Source organism: Pleurodeles waltl, chromosome 8 (genome assembly GCF_031143425.1).
Source record: "Pleurodeles waltl isolate 20211129_DDA chromosome 8, aPleWal1.hap1.20221129, whole genome shotgun sequence".
In the NCBI taxonomy this organism is placed as follows: Eukaryota; Metazoa; Chordata; class Amphibia; order Caudata; family Salamandridae; genus Pleurodeles; species Pleurodeles waltl.
In genome coordinates this window covers 1,187,797,833-1,187,813,877 of record NC_090447.1, presented here as the reverse complement: position 1 = coordinate 1,187,813,877, position 16,045 = coordinate 1,187,797,833, and the positions used below count along the sequence as shown (strand labels likewise).

The 16,045-nt window shown below is 41.7% G+C and overlaps 1 protein-coding gene across 1 annotated transcript; it reads left to right on the top strand.

The window, feature by feature from the left end:
* Positions 1-378: 378 nt before the first annotated feature.
* Positions 379-15,674, top strand: RGCC (regulator of cell cycle). Its single transcript, XM_069205433.1, has 5 exons — positions 379-539; positions 2,652-2,822; positions 10,516-10,623; positions 12,192-12,254; positions 15,302-15,674. The coding sequence occupies exons 1-5, from the start codon at positions 506-508 to the stop codon at positions 15,307-15,309; spliced, it is 384 nt and encodes a 127-aa protein (XP_069061534.1). The 5' UTR covers positions 379-505; the 3' UTR covers positions 15,310-15,674.
* The last annotated feature ends 371 nt before the right edge of the window (positions 15,675-16,045 follow it).

Below are 16,045 nucleotides of genomic sequence, written 5' to 3'. Positions count from 1 at the left end.
GCCCTCTTGCGGTCATTAATGGAAGCAGGCAGCCAGCGCAAAGACTGACAGCGGGATTTCTGATTTGAACCACGCCTCTCTCCTTCAGCGCCGCCACTTCGCATACTCTCTTGTGTGGTCTCCCCAAAGTCAGCGGTGGTATATCTCGAGCACCGCAACATTCTCCGACGCCTCCTTTCTTCCATCCTTTCTTACTTACCGGTTCCGCAGCTCGCCTGACTCTAAAATGGCTACTTGTAGGAATCAAGCGCGATAGGAATGCCTCTCTCAGAAGAAGGTATTCCAAGTAGCTGTGCGTGCCGCTGGAGCCCCGCCCGCATGACGTCGTCAGTGAAGAGCTGGTGCTATAAGACACGTCTCAAGCGCGGCAGACTTCAGATGCCGGTGCACGCTGGTAACAGTAACAGAAGCGAACAGAGGTCCAGCAGCTGCCTGCACCTAGGGGGCGCTTACCTGCGCACTTGGCTTTGATTTTCTTCTCGACACGGACATCGAGGAAGGTGACATGAAGTCCCCCAAGGTGAAATCCGCAGGGAAAGGTGAGTGAGCGCCCAGATCTCCTGTGCTAGCATCCAATTGCACACGCAACCGGGTAGCATCAACTTATCCAGCCAGCGACTAAGTCGTGCTGCACTTGGATCACGTCTAACTATACAAAGAGGCGATTGTCTATTGCACCGCCTGCACCCGCAGGTCGGGAGGCTTTTGCATTTTACTTTTTCCATTTTACTTTTTCCATACCCATATCTGAGAACATTAAAGCGAGTGAGTGTTATGTTTTTTGTGTGTTACTTTTGTTCAGAAAGAACGTTAAAACAAGTTGAATCTGTTTTGTGGTAAAGGGAGTGGAATCCACTTCCTAAAGGGTAGAATTCGCTGATTTGTCTTTCTATGTATCCGAATTGGTTGCAGAGTATGAGATATGGAGTTCCCCATTCTAACCATCTCTTCTTGTAAATATAATACTGGCTGTAAACGTAGGATGCACGGAGACACGTTCTGATCTTTTTGGAAGAGGTCTTCCGTGAAATGTCAAATGTCCCGCTTATAATGCCTTCCAGCTGTTTTATTTGATATGCAGGAATGTGCGTTCGCTTTCGGTATTCTGTTCCTTTTAGTCTTCATTTTTAAACTCGGTCTGTCTAGGACCGAACAAATTACATTACTGCCAGGGGTTGAACAAGGCCCTTGTACTTAGAGTTTTTAATAAGCCTTATGAACCAAGGTATTAATGGGCACGTCCTCACAATGAAAAGTGGACTGCAATTACCCGTTTAAACACTCACACTGGCCATTGACAGGCGCACGCAAGCTGCAATTAGGCTTTCTGAAAGTTGGCTCACGAGGCAAATAATTACAAGTGTGTTAATTGACTATAAATCCAGGGGAAGCTCGCTTTACAATATATGATCTCCGTGTGACGTGACTTTAAAGAGTTCATGTGATTACTGGAAAATAGCCTTATAATAAGCTCAGGTCCCTAGTTCTGTATCCATATAGCTCTCCTTACAATAACATGTCCTCGAAAAAAATGTAGGAGCTCCCTTTTATTGCTCCAGCAAAGTTTAACACCCTTGTCTGTATCTCCTCTTAGTGTTGGATATCGTTAATGTACTTGATTGGATCCATCTGGGGAGCTGCTATGATGTCATCGTAGTTCGGTTGAGCTGAGCAGTCTTCGCCTTAGGAAAAATGGTGGCATTGCAAGTCTGATGTTAAATGTCTTTTATCAATACACTGACAGTTTGTGAGGGTAACTTGGCCTGTGAGCCCAAGTGTCAGTTGTTTTTTTTCCTTCCTTTTTGTTTATAGCATGTTGTCATTTACCAGCTTTGTTATTTAAAACAAATCAGTGTTATTTCTGCTCCCTGATGCATTGCCCATCCCGTCAGAATTATGTGGTTGAGGTGGCTGCTAATGAATGATCTGACAGCGCAGTGACACGTGGCGAGCATATAAGAAAATGGTGCCTCATACAACCAATCAGTCCACATAGTCAAATCTCTAGGGAAATCGTTCCTTTTGTTGTGTAGCTAGAAAAACTGAAGCATTTCTAATTTCGTGTACCTTGTAAAGCATCATGTGTGCCAGAGACTTTCTCTGAGAACCTGTGTGCTCCTTGTCTCTATCCACTCGGAATTATCGTTTTGTTACTCATGCATACTTGTCCTGGCTGTACCATCCAAGAGCCACTGCGTTTGTGTATGTTTTCTGTGGTCATATCTTTCATAGCAGGTGATTTTGTTCAGCTTTAGCACTTTCATTAGTTTAATATGGCATACTGTCTGATTGGGTCTGGAGTAAACTTAAGCGGATCGCTATGTTATGTTCCTTATGGATGAATTCTGAGTTTGGTTTCTTGTACACATGTTGTGACTGTATTGAGCCATTGCCTGTTGTAGTACACTGTTTCACTTTACTATTCCCTCGGATCATTGACACTTTTCTTTTGCAATGCTTGCTTTCAACCATAAACCACCTCTTGCTGTTTTGTTTGATGCCGGGTTGGCCACTTGCTAGCCTTTTCTTTGGGGGTTGGATAACTTCTTGCTGGGTTTTGTGTATACCCGGGTGGCTTCTTTCTGGTATTTTGTTTGTGGCTGGCTTTGTTGCTTGCTACAGTGTTGTAACACCTGCTCTGACTCCCACAGCCTTCATAGAGGACGATGAGCTGCAACAGGTTCTGTGCGAATTTGACGCTGTGATGGAGGACTTCTCGTCGCCCTTCGAGAAGCGGCACTTTCAGTATGACGAGCACCTGCAGACCATGAAGCGACGAAGCAGCGCAAGCATAAGCGACAGCGGCATCAGTGACTCTGAAAGTGAGTAATGGCCGCTGGGCCCACCTGTGGTACAGCCAGGGTGTTACTGCTGCATACTGCATTGATCTACATCAACACTAGGACAAGCACACTTCTGGCATCACCACCAATGCAAATACTAACTTTAGAATGCCTGTGATGGAAGATGGACCTTGTGCCCGGAAGTTTTAAACTAACTGGAATGTTGTCTGGTGTTTGTGGAAACTTGTGTCCTTTTGTGGGACTCTGGTTGATTTCGGTACACCTGATAAGTCCTATAAAATAAAACCCAAATAGTCCCACAAAGTGGCATCCTCTTTGTCATATTCCAGATTCTGACTGAGTTTGGTCTGTATTCCAGTCTTTGATTGTGTGATTGATATTGGATGTATGTACCCAGGTGTCTTCGCTCTAGATGTCGAATAAGGAAGTAGTTTATCCTCCTGGGTTTTTACCCTCTTCCTTAAAAGTCTATTATGTAGTAAACCTCATTTAGCATCCTCCTTCGACCCACTAACTGCTCTACACGTTGGTGTCTCTGATGTGCGTTACAGAGGGACATTGTCACCTCTGTGCTTCAACGGTGACCAGGGCCCTTGGCCTGCATCTTAGGAGGCACCTCTGAAGCCCACCTTGCTCTCGTCTTGGAGGATCACTGGATGCATGCTCGGGCGCACAAGTATTGACTGTGCTGAAGGCCCTGTTGGTGCTACCGCACAGCTCCGGCTCACTAAGGGGGCCTCTCCCAGGTCACTGTTTCTAAGGCACCGCATCTCTTCTCCGTGTTCTCTCCACGAGTCGTCCCCCACTTGCCCTGCGAGAAAGCAGTGCTTGAAATGGAGAAATAGAAGTGCAAGTACTCTGTACTAGAGTACAGGCTTGTTTCTGAGAAGTGCCGGTACTCTCCTATGAAGTATGACATTTTTCTTGATAAGTGCAAGTACTCTCTCTCAAAATAAAGTGCCGGTTTCAAGCCCTTGAAAGGCAGTGCTTTCACTCATGTCCCCTAACAATGATGTACAGGTGTTCCTCTTTTCTGGATGATTTATGGATTATTTTTTGTAAGCGATAGAGCTATAAAACTAGTTTTAACTGGCTCGATTTCTTTCTATTAGTCTGCACCTGGTTGGAAGACGTGCCTTGAACCAGCTCCATCTCTCTACTGCGGCTGACACAGTAGCTTCTGCTTTGCATTGAAATTCCCTCTTGGGGTGTCACAATACCCCTTGTGTTCCTCCCTTTCTCCGTGACCACAGCTCTAATGTTGGGAAACACCTGCTCAGATTGTAATGGTTTGTTCACTGGGACACAATGGCTTCAAAGGCAGAGGGTGTTTTTTAACAAGAGAAGGGACGAGGGACGTGGTACCCACTGAGGCAAACTCCTTGTAACTGACCTGGTACGCAGATGGTTCCGACCCTCAGACAATACAACCCTCTTAAGTAATTAAACAACCAGTGGTAGGGAGCAGACGCAGCCTGCTCGAACAATGAAGCCATCTGCATGGATGAAACGAGCACGTTACTTACAACTATCAAGAATGTGTTCCGGTTATCTTGTGCACTCTACCGCTGCCCTCATGTTTAAGGCCACGGATCGCCCACAAGGCGCATTGCGTTTTCTGTTTCCCTCATGCCCACTGTAGCTGCACCCGGTGGTTTTGGAGTGAAGACCAGGCAGTGCTCAAGTGACTCTTCACTGAAGCCCTGTGACATTATGTAGACCTGTGTGTAGATTACATGGCACCAGCAAAATTGTGACACTCAGAATGGCGTAACTTAAACCAGTGGAAGGCTGGTTCTGTCAGAAAATATCCGTCAGATTCTTTTTTCACTTTTACTTGAGGTACGCTCTCACCTTAGGTTACTCGAAATACTGCCACACAGCATTTTTTATTTATTTATATAAAATAACCTTGTGCAGTGTTTGAACCCCTGGTTGACACAACATGGTGTGCTTTTTAAATCAAGACTAGTGTACGTGTGTGTTTGTGTGGATGATTTTTTTTTTCCTTTGTTTTGTTTTTCCCTCCGCTAGTTTACAATGTGTTTAAAAAAAAAAAAAAAAGAACAATCTGATAGTGTGGTGAATTTTTCATTATACTAAGTTTAGGGTAGGAAGGGTGGTGTTATAAACGGGGGGGAGGGGCATTCAAAAAGTGAATACCTACATTATGTAGGTAGTGTTCCACCCTGGAAACCTCAGGTTTAATAAAGTAGCTGTAGGTAAGGGACAAGTGTTCTGTTAAACCTGCAAGCTACCATATCCTTTTAGTATGGATACAAATTGCTCAATCACTCTGAAACACTGTACTATAGAGAGGTCCGGGCACCTTCTTAACGTGGGCGTGTCTGCTTACGCAAACTGCCACACGTTTGAAAATGTCAGGGGAGCTATGCTCCATAAGGGTCCCCGAGTTAGTATTTTTGTCAATCTCATAATAATGTTTTAAGGAATCTTTACTTTTGATTGAAATCAGTTGCCCCTATCTGATGTTTTTCAGGAAGACTTGTAAATGTTTCCTTTATGCAGCTCTCATGGTGTTGACTGACATCAGATGTTTAAGTCATAAGAGGCTTCCTTGTTCAGTAAAAGATGGGATGTTTGCGTCAGTTTCTAATGCTTCAGCAGTAATGCCTGCAAACGGTGGGCACCTCACACCCCAGCGTTGTAGGGTTTTTATTCTTTTTTTTTATAATTTGTTTTAAAGCACCAGCTTTGGAAGGGCTGAACAAACATAACTACCTATTTCATTTTTAAAAAATGAACCAGCCTTTCCACGTTCCAATTATGCACCCTTAACCCATAGATAACAAAAGGTAGTTATTTTTTAACCTAGTATGCTTCTTGATGTCTGTATTACTTTGCAGTTTGTAGTTGTGACGTTTTGCCATTCCGTTTCTAAAGTTGTACTCTGCATTCCTTCAGACATGAATGGCTCCCAGCTGTGGGACTCTTCAAACTATTACTATTGTTTGAGTAACATATCTGAGTGAACATGTGCAGACAAATACAACCTCGGTATTGATCCTTGCACTTCATGCTTTTGCCCTTGGCAGAAGGTCAGCGGTGCCCTACTCTTCCCTCGTGCACCCGCTCTCCAAGTAATGAGAACATTGGGCCCTGATGGTTTTGATATAGTTGCGTCTGCCTCCGATCCAGTCTAGGACAAAAGGATGTTGATGTCTCTGGACTGTTGACCTAACTAGAGAGCGTTGATTGTTAGGAAAAAAAATGGCCACGTCACTAGAGCTTTAAGCTACTGAAAACACAGCCTGTGCTTTTCATAGCAGTGGGCTGGGCTGTGCTTGCCAGTGGTTGTTATCCTTGTGGGAAGCTGGGCCCAAGCTGGCGGAGTGCTTACTGGACATAATTCACTTTGAATCCCTCTAGTAGCTTACATCTTTATTTTTGGCCACTGAGCCCGAGCAGATCCGGTCTGTCTGCAAACCTTGCCTCGTTGTTAAAGAAACACATCGATTGTACATCAGCCTTGTGCACTTCATTGTTGTGGGATTTATTAGCATGTTAATAGGGTCCGACTGGCCTGTGAGCCCATCTGGCAGAGCCTGATGGGCCAGTTTGATAAGTGTGTGGGCTCGTTTTGTGGCGGGCTGGTTTTGTGGCTGCATGTCGGCTGGTTTTGTAAAAATCTAGCAGGCGGCAGTAGCAAGCAGCACAGTGTGGATGCGTGGAGTGACTGGACCAGTCAACTTTGTGGGTGGAAGAGCGGGGTTGTGCCAGTATTATGTTTTTTTGATAGGGTAGGAAAATAGGGAAATCTGATTTACTTTCTCACGTGTGTGTGCATGTTTGTTTATTTTTTTATTTATACAGTTGGGCCACGTTTTGTCTTTTACTACACAATGCCACGTTTTATTTTGGTGCCCAGGCCTCTACCCCCGTCCGAGTCTATTAATAATTCCCTCTGCCCTGTGGCATCTTGATATGCACTTCTAGGTTTTTGTTTTCTTTCTACACGTTTATACTGGATTTCTTTTTCTACTTGTGCTGGAATTGCCACATTTACTGTGCACTCTGCTCTTCCTGCCAAGTACATTCTTCTTTGCCAAACCTATGACTTTTCCAGACTGTTCCGCCCGCAGAGTTCTGAATACTTTACAGAAAAGCGTCCAACACGTTAACCTTTTCTTTTTATGAGCGAGTTCTCAAGCTAACGTTACAGTTTATTTTTATGCTTGACTTCTATTTAATGTGATAATTCCCAGTTAAAGACGGTGGAAAACTGTTCCTCGAGCAGGTTTTTGTCAAAAGCTGGTCTTTGAAGTTCTTGGCCATTTGTCCACTAGATTGTCCTGTCACCTCACTTACACCCCACTCTTAAATCCAAACTAATTGTAAAATGCATAAATAACTTTATACCTAACTTAAGCAGTCAATCTAGGGACAATCGTAGCATGTTCAAGGAAAGCATCTCACCTCGCCATATGACAGCTAAATGGTTGGATGGTCTTGTGTTATGAGACAGGCCTCCATAATCCTACTTTCTAAAAGAGAATGCAGCCCCTGACCCTGTAAATCCATCCAGGTATAAAGAATGCCCCATACCCACAAGATAGGGGCCCAGGATGGCACCTCCTGTGACACGTGAAGTGCACAGTGGTAGTGTTGGAGTATAGTCAGAAGGTCTTAGTGGTGTTTCAGTCACTGGGATTCCCAGTCTCCTAGTCCCTGCTGCATTCTTTACTCATGCCGCACACCCTGCAGTTCCACAGTGTGGGAACAGTCTTACAGGAGAGGTATTACAGGTCTCTGGATCACTGATGGAGAAAACCTATTCAGTCTCCTCACAAGGCAGCCAGATTAGGGAATGGGCTGCCCATGATACCTTACCCTAGGACTGGTAGGTTAGACCTACAGACGACTAGCATTCATAAAATCCACATCAAGCAAAAGTAGTGTACTTTCCCAGCTCCATTCACAATGTTTGTAGACCTGATGGTAACCAGGCAGACTACGAAGTCTTGTGCTCTTGTGCTTCTTCTCAGGCTGACCATTTCAAATAACGTGGACTGAAATCAGCAATGCTTCTATTCAAGAAGCAAAAGCACTATAATCAGTCTGTCAGTGCTCTTCACTAGGCATGAGAACTATGGAGCATTTATCTAGCTAACTCTATCTTCAGACCCACTGTTTTCTGACTGGGTTACTTGATGTATATCTCCTTCCATGGATTCCTAATGTCTCTGAAGATTGGATTGCAGGCACTTTAATAGCGTTAACTCTAGAAGGGTATTGTAGAATTCGAAAATCGTACCACAAAGTACATTAAGGTGTATTTATCTGCCTGCCATGCTTTCGATATATTCCAGAGGACCAGTCTTAATGTGTATTTAAAAAAACAAAACAAAAACTGCAGGGGATTACAGATTTTCCTAAGTGCCTGCATCCAGCTGACAGGGTTGCTGAATACCAACGCTGCCTATTTCATTCCACTTCCAGTCTGTTTCTCCTACCTCTCTTGCATGATCTTTTTCATCCTAGCTTTCTTCTTTTTTTTTTTTTTTTTTTTTTTTCTTTTTCCTTTTTTTAAATATATTTCTCTTCTTCCTTCTTGATCCCTTTGCTATCTTTCACTTATGTGCTTTTCTCACTGTTGATCTGGGACAGTCTGATGAAAAATGATTCTCTGTGCTAAAATGAGTGCTGGTGCTCACCAGCACCAGAAATGAAGCAGTGTAAGTAAGGATGCTTCTGTTTTGAGTGACTTCAAGATGTAATGTAGCCCAGTTTTTCTCAGTCCTTGCTATTGGAATATTTATTTGCATCCCTGAAATACTATCCGTTTAAGAGAAGTGCTGCTGGAAAGTGTCTGGCCCGCGGTTTATAATTTCACATGTGTTACTCGTGTTTGAGTATAAAGGGCTTTTTCCAAAAGTTTGTCATAAGGGGAAAATTTGATGTGAAGCAGCTGTAGCATCGGAGTAAATCGTGGGCGATAGACTATGAATCACTCCCATTAAGCTGACAGTAAATCTCGCTGAGGGTTTCCCTTTTTTTTTTTTTTCTTCTTTTTTTTTTAAGGTTCTAATAAATTTACTTTCACAACTCACTACTTAGCTCGTTTTAAAAGAGGTTTATTTAGAAAAAGTGATCCCCCAAAAAGTCCATGAATGCAGCAATTAAACGTTAGAATGGATTATTTTGTTTTCGAACACATTAATTACAGCTTCACTCGATTCTATAAAACTTTGTGTGAATGCATCCTACGCATGCCTTTAGTTTTTAGGCAGATTAATGAAATGTGACCAATCTCACCAGGAATCTTCTGGAGGCACACACTGTCCTCCCCAATACTTGCTTCCAAATCTCTTGATCTAGAGGTTTCTGGGCCTATGTTCCAAGCACATCAGTGGGAAAAGAGCTGAACACCACGAATGAGGACAAACTTTAAATAAACCTGATCATTAGCACGTACACATTCTCTAATTGCAAAGGTGATTTCCGTTCAAGCTACTCTCCTCGTTCAGATGCATTACAAACGCTACGGGCCTTGGTTCACCTGCTGGCAAACCTCTTCTTTTTATCCAACTCATTGTGTCTTGCTTGAACTCATTTTCCCACAAATACTCATTTTATGCTGCGCACAATCGCTGCTCCATCCGTTCCTTGCAATAACTTGTTCAGTATATTTCTCTTGAACCTCCACCACCGTTCTATCGCCCACCCTTGTCTTCAGTGCTTTTGTACTGCAGGTGCATATTTGAGAGGGTTGTTGCCCAGCTATCTGAGGGGACTGGGGGTTGTATGCACTGCATATGCTGATGACCCGCAAACAGTTTGAAATCTGATACAAAAGAAACCTTTACGGTGCTTTCCTGTATGAGTAGCCATTTACCACAATGTAACTTTTGCCTTGATTTGTCCCTATCAAAAGCTGTGACTTTTGCTGGCCTCTTTACCAGTGGGTCTGGCCACCGCCGGAATTGTGCAGCAAGAAAAGCCATATTAGATTGAGTAATGTGGCACATTTTATGACAGTATTAATTAATTAGTTTCTCCTTTTTACACATGTGAATACTATTAGGGCACCCACACCTCATTAGTATCAGCTTAACACATAAATATGGCTAGTTAACTTTTGCAACACACTAGCAGCGTTGTTAGTAACTTCTACTCTGTTAGAGCTAGAAACAAACTGTTTTGTTAAAATGAAAACTATAATGCATTATGTGTCAACTAAGGCAAATCTTAATTACGTTGAACTACACAGTACCATAGTTGTATAGTTTCAGTGGCCTTGCTTATCAGTGACTGCAGCTTCCACTAGTTAAGCCTAGTTGCTTGTATTGAACTAGATTGTTGCTGAAGCATTGGTGAACGTGGTCTGTAATACAGCCCTGCTGAAAGGGGTTGCAAAGTGGCCTTCGTGTTGGCATTAGCCCAAATCACCTTGACAAGCATTGTTGTGGGACATCACTTTCACAGACGGGTTTTGTATTATTTTAAAGATTGTACAACACCACGGACACTTGGGATTATAATACTGTTTTCAAAGAACTACTAAGAGTTTGAACTGTATAGTTTGGCGTGCTTCCTTTTTCTGTATAATGTTTTTTTGCAGATCTTCAGTTGATATGTTCTCACTGGGGGCGCAGGGCTGCAGAATGGATGTGGAGGGATCCAATTGGAGTGGGGTGGGAGTTGTTTCAGCTGGCTTTTGGACTCACTGTTTTGTTCTTCTCCTGTACAGGTGCAGATTCCCTCTACAGACATAGTTTCAGCTTTAGTGACGAAAAACTGAACTCTCCAACGGTCTCCACTCCAACTCTTCCATCTCCAACCACGACTCCCCGGAAAGGTACAGAATATATATACACAATTTGTTTTCATAGAGGAACAAAGATATTTGAGTTGCATCCTCGCCTCTTACATGTGTGCCCCAATCTCCAAAATGATCTGCGTGTGTATCACAAAACTTCAACTGAGAAGTCCAAATTGCCCTTACATTGAACATTTCATCTGATGGGACCTGCATTTCCGCTTGAAGTTTAAAGCTGTTGTCTGCTGAATAGATCGTGAAAAGTTGGTTATACTGCCATTTATACCCTCTGCTGAAGGCTAAACTGAGTTTCCTTCTACATCTGATCTTGAAAGTCTATATTAGTTACAAACAATTGAAACCAAGTACTTAGTTGGTCCTTGGAAATTATTACCTTAACGCTTCCATTTACAGTAATCCTAGGACTGCAGTTTATAGTGCTCTCTAAAGAATTTGGGACCAAAAGGGCTTCTATTTAAGGTGCATAATTACACCATTGAGAATTTATTTTAAATATGATTTTTATAGCACTGCTCTTCACCTGAAAGGTGCCCATGCGCAGTATATTTGAAGAATGTTTGAATATGTTAGAGATCCAGCTCTCAGTTGGCAAAAACTTTGAGAATCAAAACTTTTATGTGTTCCAACATTTTGTCCAGCTGTGGAATTTGTAGGCAAATCTTATATCCCTTAAACAGTGCTATTTGATTGGGTCGTGTAAACACTAAAGGCATCCCCCAACTGTTTCAGAGCTACATTTTGCTCGAAATTAGAATAGCTTTAAATATCAGTATGAGATGTGATATGCCTTTTCACGTTTTACTGTTAAGTTGTCTTTTTTTTTCCCCATTAATCATTTGTGTGGACTAAAAGTCCTTTAGGTGTACAGATATTGCTTTTAGAAACATCACCTTTTCTCAGTATTTCAGTTGGTTTAATAGTCTGCTTAAAGAAAAACTTAATTGGGAAGTGAGTTTGGGATGGATAACTCACTCTTGTAGCCATTTAACTCTCAAAATATGCCCCACTCAACATTCCCCTCGATATTATCCCACAACTCGTCCCACTCCTATCATGCAACAAAACACGTATGGCAGGACAGGTAGGTTATGCACATTTGCTTTTCTAATGTTGAAGGCTGCTGCGAATTGGCAGTTAGCAATGGATATATTCAGCATTCTGTGAATACTGCTGAAATAAAATACCCGATCATAACCTCTTAAACTCTATGCAACGCCAGTAAGATACTAGTGATGGTCTGGCAGTTTTATCCGCATGTAGAGGCGGTGCAGGAGTGCTTGCTCATTGAAAGACAACTAGCTCAGTCTGCTTTATGTACTATTGCTCTTAAAGAGCCTTGCTGTCCTTGCCATTTACTGGTTTCAGTTTTGGCACTAGAGTTGCAGTTCCACATGAATTGGGCCCAACTCGTTCAATCTCTCGGCTCCATTTTGCATGCATTGCTTTTTCTTTTTGATTAACTCCCAGAGCAAGTTTCTTAAACCTTGACCATTCAGCTGCACATATCCACTCTTGCATCATGTGTTGCTTATTTACAATGTTTGCTGTTAAACATGGTCTTCTCATCCCTTGTCTTTTCTGTGTAGCAAAGCTTGGTGACACCAAAGAGCTGGAAGATTTCATTGCTGATCTTGACAGAACTTTAGCAAGTAAGCATATGTTTTTAATGACTTTCTTGTGTTTTTGTACTCTGTAGTCCAACACAGCGACATGGGTGTTGGACAAGTAGTTGTCATGTCTTAAGCTGGCATGTCCATGAATCATGTAGCAGAAGTGTCTAATTTTGGGAAATCTAGCTGCATTTAACCATTTTGGTGCTGAAGACTTTATGCGCTGCATTACATTCAAATATGAAAGGTTGTCTCATGCTGTTGAAAAGCACATTGTGCCTCAGTTGAACATTACACCATCTGAGAAACTTTCATCTTTGTTTCTGAACTATAGTAGTTATTAGGTGAATGTGTTGCACTTCATGGGGAGTACTTTTAGTAGCGTTTGAGCTTAACATTAGTGGGCTTAATTCAGTAGAATATATACAGTGCAGCAGATAAGTAATTCTGTAAAAATGCATCAGAATCACAATTCCTGTGGTTATGGTGCATGGAAACCTTTCTAAATATTTCATATGAGATCGTAGAACTTAATTGTGCAAAGTCCAGCTTCCTGCTGGATAGCCTCCCCTGCAGTAGCGTGAGTACCCCAGTATTTCAGCCCAAACCATCTTGTAGAGAAAGGCAAGGTGAAGCTTTTGTCGAATGATAGCAGAGCACCCCCCCCTCCCCACCCTACACCCTGTACAGAGCCAACTGGCTGGGCCAGCTGCTTTCCATCCCAACTTTCCAATTGATAAGCTCCACATTCCAATAGCAGCAAAGGAATTGTTTGCACGCATTATGAATCGGGGCTCGTAAAATGCATCTAGATTCTTTTATTGGAACCAGACTGTTGTGTCTGATTCGTCTGCCAAAAGATACACATTTATTTAATGCATGACGTTTTCCATTCTTAGTGTATGCAAGCGTTATCCTTCCAAAGAGCATCCTTCAGTCCCCAGCTTCATCCGTTGCATTTTTTTAAATTTTTATTAAGTGATAATATCAAAGGAGGAGCCCCCCCCCCCCTCCCGACTCGGACAGCGTCACTGCCAGAGGAGAAGCAGAGCCCTTCCTACTCCACCCCTCTCAGTAATTAATAGGGAGAACCCCCCACCCCCGGATAATATTGTTATTGTAAATCAGCCCCTTAATTTTTGGGGGTGAAATCCACCAAATTATTTTAGATGTTTTTCATGGGTCAATTTAAGTTGAACGTTAATTGAAGCATATCTTTTGTATTTTTGTTTTGTGATAAATTGTTGCCAGTTGTGTCATTTTTAAATACAAGATAGTGAATGCTATTGACAACTAGAGTGCTAACAGACTAAATTTATGACGGATGTGAGATACACCTGAGCACCATGTTCCTGGCTGTAGAAAAGTTCTTATTGAGAAGACAACAGCAACTGAACAAAATGAGGGGTTTCATATGTGATGTAAAATTATGGTGAGGATTCTTGAAATCTAAAGTGAGGACCTTATTTTTCTCATCTTACTCATTCATGTCCGATAAAGTGTGGCATGCTGTGTGAAATATGTATTTCAGCACTAGCACTCGTATTCTCCAGTGTTGCACAGTATTGTCAACACAGAGGTCTAATGACCAACTAGAGTGCTAACATTTATTCAGAAGTACTGCTGAACGCCATTCTGCTGGAAAAGTAGCCCGCAGAAGTAAAGGAGCGTTGATGTGTTAATGCAGATATGGAACCAGAGGTTTCACAGAGATAGGGAGGAGAGGGACAGGGCGGGATAGAAGGCATGGATTTTTACTTTTTTATGTGGTGATATATTTTGAGAGTGTTAAATTGTAAATGTGAGGTAACGTCACAAGTAAAGCATTCTCTTTTCACATGATTCCCCAAACCATCGGTCAACCGTGTAGCATAATATCTCCATAATTTCCAAGAATAACATTGTGGCAAGCGCTTTTACAAATGTTTTTCATCTAATCTTTCATTTAATTGTTATGGGGTAGAGTGTTTTTTTTTTTTTATTTTTTTTAATTTTTTTATTATTATTAGAGGTGCAGGAACCTATTTGCAGACAGGGCCTATATTTGAAATTAGTACATTTGTACTCCTATGGGTTGCCAGACCTTTTGAATGAGCTGCTATTTGTACGTGATTCTTTTGCATGGGTCTCTACCTGCTGGAGCCAATCAAAGCACAGCATTTTGGTAGTGTACAGCTTTTTGATTTACAGTTGAGCACACGTGTGTGCTGCTTTGTATTTACGTAAATAATACACCAAAATAGAACAGCCTTTCAGAAGAAAGCCGAAGAAATACTTTAAGAATTCCTTATGTGTATGCACAGAAGGCCTGAGGAACTTTACAAAGGAGTCTGGATATATTATTTATTTATATACATACATATATATTGTGTGTATGTATGTATGTGTATATATTTTGAAGTTGCTCAGAAACGACAAAGGCGGATTTGTCTGCTCACTTAGAATCAGCTATATATATTTAAAAAAGGGCACACATTTTGTCCGTGGCTCAAATATCAGCTTGTGACTTCCAGTAAATACACTACATGTCACTGAGCACAAGCTTTTACATTTAATACCAAAAATATACGCACGGTCTTTCCATCCTATTCCCATGCATCCCCAGCATGAGTCAATGACATCTTGTAACCAGCCATACCCCATATGATGGTTGCCATAATGACTTCCCTTTGTCCTGAAGGCCCGTATGCTAGCTAGATTTGTCAGGAATATGCAAACCTTGAACCATTTAGCTAAGTTTAGACATTTGGGAGCTGTATTATTAGCCTCTTTGCACACAATAACCAGAAGAGCTGCATAAAGCATAGGAAGACAATACAATTGACTACGTGTGGGTGATGCACCATTATGGTGGAGAAAATGGAAGGGACTACTTTTATCCACCTCTACAATGTGCACTGTCAGTGCTGCCTTCATTACAGTACCTGACTGTAGATACAGTTGTTTTTCCACATCTGCTTGGTGCATCATTTCTTACTATGGAAGCTCTAGTCATTGCTCGGTTTTTAATATTGTACAAGTAGAAATTGCTTCACGTAAAAGCCATAATGAAGTTATCTTTAACTTTTTGTATTATTTATTTATAGGTATGTGAGAAGAGCAGAATCTGGTAACTTGTGTGTGGAAAATACAAATCTGCCAGACATTCAGAAGACTGCAATTAACGTCAAATACTGGAAGCTACTACTCCCACCACACATGGCGATGGCAAACACAGAACTTGGCATAATTATATATTCATTTTCAGAATATAACACTAATGCTCTTATGCAAGTCATCTGTGTACTGTACAGTAGACCCGATGAATCATTTGAAATAGTTGGATGCCTTATTTTTACTTAATTATAATTTAAATGCTTTTAAGGAGATATTTGTAATTTTATATAGTTGGAAATTGTACTGATGCTTTTTTCCACATAATATATTTTTGTATTCAAATAAAAGTTGGATTTTATTCTATTTTTTTTTTTTTTGTTTCCTTGTATTTTACAAACATTATTTTACAAGAGTGATTTTTCCCTCTTCATTCAGAATTTTAGACTCTGAAAATCCCGAAAACGAACCGGACCTTAGAATGCTAGATTTGAGTTAATGGATGAATACAGAAGTGGTGCCTGCAGAGTTTGTAAGAAGTTACAGAAGCAGAAATGAACTGCTCATGTGGGAACTATTCAACAGACTACCAAATGTCAGGGTCAGGGCTCAGTGTCCAAGTAGTACCCAGTTCGATATGGGGGATCATTAATTTATGAAGGCAGAACTTATTGCACTTTTTTTACTTCTCTGGAGTAATCCATAAAATGAATACCTTGCAGGACTTTGGGGTGGAG